The sequence below is a fragment of the Neltuma alba genome, unplaced genomic scaffold (genome assembly GCF_004799145.2).
Source record: "Neltuma alba isolate B1F8T4 unplaced genomic scaffold, ASM479914v2 tig00002004_pilon, whole genome shotgun sequence".
Lineage (NCBI taxonomy): Eukaryota > Viridiplantae > Streptophyta > Magnoliopsida > Fabales > Fabaceae > Neltuma > Neltuma alba.
The window spans coordinates 44,231-53,182 of NW_021632703.1; the positions used below are offsets into that span (position 1 = coordinate 44,231).

An 8,952-nucleotide genomic window follows, 5' to 3' on the forward strand; every position below is an offset into this window, starting at 1 on the left:
ATAAAAATCAAAATAAAACATAAATCAGAACCAAAAAAAGTAGACAAAAGCTTAAAAGAAAATGAAAAATAATACTTCTTTTGGTTCTAAATATAAAACTCGTTTTGTAGTGTAAATCTCACTTTATAGTGTAATTTACACTATAAAATAAGTCTTATATTTAGGACAGGAAGAGTACTAAATATAGTTAATCTTATCTAAGCTTTTTTGTATTTCATCCTATAATTTTTGTTTTTCGTTGACTTTAGCAGAGCAGTCTTCCACAATTCTCAAAGCGTTCATATTTTTAGAGAGAACAAGAATTGGTACATAATCTTGAAATGCAAGTTTTTTTTATTATAGAAGAAGATATATCCAAAACACGTTCTGAAGCTATTTTAATTTTTTTATTCATTAGCTAAATATGAAAATGAAAAAAATTGAAAAATATGAACTTAAAATTGAAGTAGGAAAAATAAAAACACACCTGTCACTAAAAAGAAAGAAATCATGTGAAGGCGCAGCAATTTCATAATGCGTAATTGGAATGTTTCATAACTGTATGCGTTAATTAGGTAACTTTAAGTTCAACATTTTTGTGTTAATAGATCGTGTATTTTAATTTATGAAGTAATTTTCTGGTAAAAAGAAATTTATGAAGTAATTAGACACTTTTTTCATCTTACACATAAATCTAATATAAATTTAATTCATACTATTTATGACTTAGAGTGTAATTTATTATAAATTTTATTTTATATATTCATAAAATGATGACAATTAAGATGCTTGTTATCTTAATTATATTGGAGTTAGGACATGATGTTAAAAAGAAAACATATCTCTATGATTAATTTATATCCATATGTATAATCTTACCTGAGTCACACTATTTTTATACAAACTAAGAATATTGTCACTTGTTTTTAGAATTTATTATTCACAAGCTACGAATAGTTTGCCTTGCATGAGATTTTCGTATACCTGATCATAATTATTGAATAATAATTTGAATTTAAAATTTTTCAGCTAAAATTTTTTTGTTTAAATCAGTATATTATTTTGTTAAAATGAAAATCATCATGTTCACATTTCAAGCGAGGAAAATCATTTAAATATATTGAAAACTTGAGGATTTCGCATATAACTTCCAACATGTAACTCCTCTGCTCTAACTAAACTTGTTATTTCATTCATAGAAAATGATACATAGTGCAAATTATATTTTTTAGCTTTATACAAGGTTTTGATTTGATCCCCTTAATTTTAAAAAAGACATTTTTAATCCTTTAACTTTAGAACTCTTAGTCTAAAATGAATAATCATGATTGTTTGAAAATTAAATTTAATATATTAATATTTGAACATATTTTATTAACATTCAAAATCTCAATTTCATTATCTTTTATTAACGGTTTTAGAGTCAAAAGAAATTTTTCAAGGTTAAGAGATCAAAATTGAAACATGGTATAGAACTAAATGTTTTAGCCATATAATTATCTTTAGCTTCACTCATGCAAACCTGAATTAAATACCACAGCTATAAATAAACACACATACAAAGACCTAGAAACGTGGAGAATACAAAATCAATGAACCTTGAAGTGTAAATGGGATCCTGAGCATATGCATAGCTAAAAACACAAGAACAACATTGGCAAGGCAAGAGAGCGTACATACATATGTAATTAAGAAGAATATGGGGAATTGAGGAACATAATGGGTATAGCAAAATGATCAGTTGAAAGCAGGCAGAAGCTTGGCAATCAAGTAATGAGAGACAATCTGGTTGGTTTTCTGGGTGGGATGGAAGGCGTCCCAGAACACATACTTGTCGGCGTCTTTGCATGTCAATGGATTCTTGTCGCTGCACAGATAGCTCATCTCGAATGTTCCTGTCGAGCAACATGCCTTCTCCACTACTTCAAATCCTGCCCATCCACCACCTCAATCTCATCACTTTTTCTTCTTCAATTATACATTTCCATACTTAAATATATAGTTATATGAGTTTAAAAGAATATGTATTAACTGGTTGGCCTTAACCCTTTGCATCACCAAGGATGGGAGCAGAGCACATCTAACACTTGTTTATATCAAGGGTAAAGATTCACAGAAGTGATGTAAGTATTCTTTCTTCTAACAAGTTCACACACACACACACACCAATGTGCTTAATATAAGAATTAGATGTTGTCTTCTTTAAGAAACTCCTTAACATGATCACCATAAAGATTATTTAAAATAAAATGAATAAATTTTAAAGACAAAGTGAATTAAAGTCTTATATTTAAAACTAAATTAAGTTTTCACATAACTCTTATAAACGAGAGGTAGTATAATCAAAAATTAAGCCCCGACAACATGTTTAGAAGACTCAATTATTAGTTAGGACTTTCCTTAATATCATAATGGCGCTAGCAGATGATCCAAGTCAACGAATCAAAGAAAAAACGGACAACTAATTTTGTGCAAATGCAGCGACATAGAATAGTAATGTCTATGTACTACTTCCGCTCCTTAATATAAGACCCCGTTTGACTTTTAATTTGGTTCTAATTATAAGACTCCAATCCATTTTGTCTCTCATATTTATACATTTTTTTCCAAGATAGTCCTTCTAATAATGATAGTTCTAGCCAACACACTTAATTAGTAAGGATATTTTAGGAATGACAACACTTATTTGTTACAAATAACTAACTTAACTTACTTCTTTAATCTCCTCAAATTAGTTAATTGGGTCTTATAATTAGGACCGGAAGTAATATAATATATATGTATATCTGTGTGTGTGTGTGTGTGTTGTTGAGTAGATGAGTGTTTTTGAGGACCAAATTAACAATGAAAAAATTTATGTAAAAGTTAGAGTACGGAAAATTGAATTGAAGTGCTTAACCTACTGCCGGGGAAGGGAAAGAGCAGGCAAAGTACATGATCAAGTCAGATAGAAGAGACAACATATAGCCCCTTAGTCCTTGGGTCATTTTCACCTCACAACACATTTAGAGCCACGGTGCATATCTAGAATTGTTATTATTTAATTTGTGTCTTTAATTAATAAAAAGATTGATGATCAGTTACTTTTTTAATGCCCAATATTGTTAAAATATAAAATAAAATTTACTAGATAAACATACACGGCAAGATTGTTTAATTCCTTCTTTTTTTTACCCTTCCAAATTTGGGTACTTATGTGCAACTTTCGCTAGGACCTCTATAGGGTGTTTGGTTTGTGCAACTAGGCTTAGAATTAATGGTGGGAAGTAAAGGCAAACCTAAAAGTTTTGAGCACACCTGCAAAACCAACTCAGTATGGCCACTGGTCAGTAATTACAATTCCAACTAGCTTCTTCATTATTCAAGCTTTCATATATATATATATATATATATCATTATTAATTACAGTCACAGAAGCAAGCTAAGCCGTACAAGGTAGTTAGATAATAACACTGCTCCTGATTCATAATAACTAAGCGTGCCAGGGAACATCAATGTGGGACGGTAGTTATATTCATACAATATCACTATTACAGTGTCGAAAGAGAATGGTCACTGTTTAAGTTTAAATCACATTGCCACTAGGTGTGTTTTTTTTTTTTAAATAGAGAAATAAAAACTAATGATTTGAGATTACAAGTGGGAAGAAACTTGGTAACCTCTAATTTTCATCGTGCCATTAACCTACACAATCATTGGCCACTAAGGTTTGATTTCTTCTACCTTCCTTATAGACCCTCTCAATCAATATTGCTTGAAAGTGTTCTACTTTTACGAGTCTTTAATTTTATTAAAAAATTATTAAACTTATAATACTAGGAAGGTGCCTATATTTTACTAAAATAATTGGGTATGGTACATAGTTTCTAACATTCGAAAATTATTGAAAAGAGTCACATATATCTATATATACACAGATACTGATTCTTTTTCTAAAAAAAAATCCATTTATAGAAATTAAATGAAATAAGTAAATCCTCTATTTTGGAAATACGAATAATAACTCAATATATTTGGAAACATGTCTTCGTCAAAATTAACAATTTAATAAATTGCAAGCAAATCAGGTAGGTGTCGAGTTGTAAATGAGCAATAATAACTAGTCAATGTCTCACGGACCCTACCGTAGAAAGTGAGCGGAACATAAGGGCAAGATCATTACTTACAGACATCATGTCTAAAAGCAGATAATCCTACCATTAACGTTGTAATAATAATAATAATTAATGTTTTGTTTATTACTCCCTCCACTCCTATATATATAAAAGCTTCAATTAACCGAATCATGTTTAACAAACTAACGGTTAAAATTAGTTAAAAATAATAAATATATATAAGGGGTCAAAAAAATTTTTTTTTAAATTTGTCCTTACCTGTTAAGAGAATAAATAAGAGAGACAATAAATTAAAAAACTAATAAAAAAGAATATATGTGAATAATATTAATGTGAGAGGGGGGTATTACATATGGTCAATTATGGGCAAAATAAGAAGAAAAATTAATAATAAATGCTTAAACAAACTTAAAAATAAAACTTATATTTTGGATTAAACTTTTTTTTTTCCAAAAATGAAGCTTATATATATAGGATTGGAAGGAGTATAATTTTGACTCAGACACCCCTTGCTTATGTTTTCCTTTTGTATAGGTGAGATATCGCTACCATTTGAGAATATATAATTTTATTTTTTAAAAAATAGGAACTAATATTTTAAATAGATAAATTACAAGGACTAAATTGTATCATAGATTGAATTAAAATTAAATCAAAATTATAAGGATTAAATTATAATCAATGTGAGAAGGATAATTACCGAAAGAGGAAGGTTTGGTGATAATCTCATTGACGAAGTCGTATGCGTTGGCAGAGACCGTTTTGAGCAGAGGCAGCTCCTTGGCCAGCCTGTTTAACATAATCTCGAGCTTCTTGTTGAACCCCAAAGCGACGTCGTTGTACTTGTCATCACAGTCGTGATGGCCTAAGATGTTGACGGTCCTCTCCAGGGGAAGGCAGCCAATGGGGACGAGCCCCGTGAGGGAGAGCTTGCGAGCTCCGAGGTGGTAAAGCTGCGTGATGAAATTGTGAGCGATGTCCACCAGAAAGTCCTGGTACTGCGACACACTGAATTGAAGCCTCCTTGTTGGGAACACGAAGTAGTTCTCTAAGAAATCGTTTGTTCCAAGGCTCATCAAGTAAAGTGCCTCACTTATCACCTTATTGGCCTTCTCTACTCCGAGATAGTCTCTCAGTTTTGCTTGATACTCTTTGTAATATTCCAATTCCTTCCACAGTGGTATCACATTCTGTACACAAATATATATATGTTTAATCACATTATTAATTAATCATAATATTTCACATTCATTTGTGTTTCATTTCAAATTTTTCTAATTAAATTTGTCAGGAAAAAAAAAGCAAGTATTTATAATCAGGTATTTACATTTTTTTAGATGTGTTGTTGTATGTGTAAATAAGTAGTAATAAGGAGAGTAGACATTTAGCAGGTGGGAAGATAGATGTATTAATTTTATGCCAAGCAATGTACGCTCAACTGGTAGGTGACGACCGACCATTCATGAAAATACTTTATTTTTTCTTAAGGCTAAACAGCGTATGTTTAGTGTATGTTTTAATTTCACACAAAGTCTTATTTTGATTTCTTAATTTGGTAAAGTATATTTCTAGTCATATAACGCCTCACATTAATATTAGGATTTGAGTGGTCTTAACTCCAGTTCTAAGTATAAGATCTAATGTGTAGTATAATTTGCATTACAAATTAGATCTCATGTTTACGATGAGAGATGATACGAGCTAATTTCTTACCAAATTGAACTATCTTTTATTGGTTTGGTGTATTTTTGGCTTTGATGTTGCTTGCATTTTTTCAAGTCAGACAAAATCTATTTTGAGTAAAATATCTTTTTCAAGAAGATAACATTTTTAATTTACTAACTTCAGCCAAGACGAAAAAAATACTGACATATATTTTATAAAAATGGAATTAAAATGTTAACTAACTATATTTACTTGCAAAATAACATAGAATTAATGCACATAGCAAGTCATGAAAACCTTAGAAATATTTTAATGAAAATAGACTTAATAATGAAAGATGTATGATGAAGCCATGCGATATGGGATCATCTTTTTATATCTCATTTCATTTAACAAGTAAGTCGGACAGATTTAAACAAGTCTTATATATAAGTGCATTCCACCTACTTAAGTGAAATTGGCAAACTTTGAAGAGCATTCGAATCGTTAAATATGTTTTGTAAGTAATTATCTTCCTCCAAACAAAGATCAATGACTTACGTCGTACATGGAAAAGAATCTTAATCAAATTCTTCAAAACATCGCCGACAAACAAAAGACTATACGTAACCCTATTTTGGTACAAAAATCAAACAGAGGGCTCAAATCAATCATTCAATAAACCCTAATTTCTGTAAGTTGTTGGAAAGAAGAAGCATGAGAACGAAGAAGACTTACAAGCACATCAGAAGTTGCATTATCATAACCCGTTCCTGCAGAAGCAAAGCAAACTCCAGTGGCAAAATCTTTGATGGAGTACGACGGATCCAAGTACGCAGGCACGTAGGGTTTGATACCGAGCGCCTCGGAGATGAAGTCCGGCGGAACCCGGCCATTGCAGAACCGTCCGGTGGGGCGGCCTCCCTCGAAGTCACGGCCGTATGGCCTGAAGTTGCTCTTGAGAACGGTGGCGATCTTGTTGTTGTTCCCAGAATCCACAGAAGAGTCTCCAAAAACTATCACCGCAGGAACCTTATTATTGCAAACGACATTAACGAAATGGGTCGTCGCCAAAAGCAAAGTTAGTAATATTATGTGTATGCTTTCCATTTTCTTGCAGAAAGCCTGCTGGATATTGAATGACACACACGCTGGGATATATATATATATGCATTTTTACCATGCAGTTGTAATCAGAGAGAGATTATATTGGAAATGATAATAATAGTGTGAGGGGCAATTAATTAATAAGCAGATAAAGTTTGGTGGGAGATTGAATTTAATTTAGTGGATTTTTTTTCGGGGGCCCAAACAATCTGGTGGACGATATAGAGATTTTATGGGTGTGTTTGTGTATGAAAAGTTGCCAAGAAATGAAAAAAAACCATATCAGGCATAAAAAATTTGGCAATTGGCTGACCAATAAATAATGTATATAATTTAGTAATTGATTATTAAGGCAACGAAAAGGAAAGTCTGGGGTTTGGTGAGTGGGTTTAAAACACCGATAAATATACAGACGAAGACGCTTATTTATTACTACACCAAAGAAAATAATAATTTGAACGTCCAAACGATAGAGAGTAAGTTAAAAGCAACGTATTTTTATGTAATCAGTAAACTGCTGTAGATACTCTGCTTAACTAATTTAGAGAGGTTAAAAAAGTTACTAAATTATATAATTATAGCATATCACTCTGTTCCTTGTTCTAAGTTACTTGTAGCCAAACCCGCAAACCAAAAAATACATTAAATTAACCAGTTTTTTTTTTCTATATTTACCCTTATTAAAAGTTGTGAGAGAGAGGGGGAGGGGATGAGTTGCATAGGAAATGAAAAGTTAAAAGAGAGATAGAGAGGGAGATTAATTAATTTTTTTATTAAATTAATAGGAGTAAAATTGGAAAAAGATCATTAATTATACTATAAGTGACTTATATTTTAAAACAAACTTTTGAGGTACAAGTGACCTGTAATAAGGAATAGAGTGGTATGTTACATGATTTGTTTAAAATAATTATGTGCATTATTAGATTGTATATCAATTTATTATAAGTGAGGTAAATTAATTTTAAAAAAACAATAAATATAAATAGTTTAAAATAATTTGGTAACTTTTTAATCATTCCAAATTAATCAATTTATTTTTATATTAAGAACTGAAAGTAGCATCATTTTTCTTGGCAAAGAATTTGTTACTTTCGGATCAAACTAGTATATTAGCATTAAAATATTTTCAATAAAAAGAATAATAAATTTTTTTAATATTTCTCCAATCTTAAATATAAGACACCTTTTGTAGTGTAATTTACACTATAAAAGGTGTCTTATATTTAGAACCACAGGATTATATATATTTTTTGATATGGTATTTATTGATTAGTTATGTTGAGCATTCACAAAAGGGAAAAACCTAATTATTATTGTTTTGGCAAAAAAAAAAAAAATGAAATGAGATAATGGTTACGTAGGGAAAAAAAGAAAGAAAAAGAATAGTAGAATATTCTAGAAGGTTTGAAGGCTATCAAGGAGATGTGAAGATTAACGAGAATTTATAAATATTTTTTAAAAAATTTTGATTTTATTATACTTTTTAGATTTTAGCACTTAATTTTTAAATTTTTAGAATGTCGTGCATTTAATTCATCGAGTGAAAGGTGATGCTGTAAACTAATTAAATACTAAATAACCCCCTAATACATTTTATTTTGTACGCTTTTTGATAAATTGACTAAATTAAAGTTGAGATTTGAATACTCTTTTCCTATCTAGCTATCTCCAATTCTTCTCTTCTTCTCACTATTATCATGGCAACGCAACTACGGCAGAAACCACAAAATAAAAGTCACGTGGAGTAGTTTATAAGTATAATCGCAAAGTTTATGTCAGATGATTATATGACAATTATTTTTTCATATCACACTTTCTAATCAAAATATTTATATTGCGACTTTGACTTGGGTGTGATCTAAATAAACGTGCAGCAAGTTGAAGCTAATCAATGTTTAAAAACCAGATGGCATATCAATTGATCTGACTGAAGAAATATTGATACAGCCAATTAATGAATTTAATTATGATTCTGGTTCTGGCTGCGAGACAAAAAAAAATCAATTCTAAATTGATTAACCTGTCCAATAAATTCATTTTAAGATGGTTTGTTGGAGTTCATATTTTTCTTCAAAAAAAAAAATAAATCTTTATAATCTTCTAC

At 30.3% G+C, this 8,952-nt stretch overlaps 1 protein-coding gene across 1 annotated transcript; it reads right to left on the reverse strand.

Moving 5' to 3' along the window:
- Window positions 1-1,449: 1,449 nt before the first annotated feature.
- Window positions 1,450-6,871, reverse strand: LOC114715207 (GDSL esterase/lipase At2g04570-like). The gene is made up of 3 exons (XM_028900004.1): window positions 6,477-6,871; window positions 4,795-5,284; window positions 1,450-1,910 (listed from the first exon to the last, which is right to left on the reverse strand). Exons 1-3 carry the CDS (start codon window positions 6,846-6,848, stop codon window positions 1,717-1,719), a joined length of 1,056 nt encoding a protein of 351 aa, XP_028755837.1. The 5' UTR covers window positions 6,849-6,871; the 3' UTR covers window positions 1,450-1,716.
- Window positions 6,872-8,952: the final 2,081 nt, after the last annotated feature.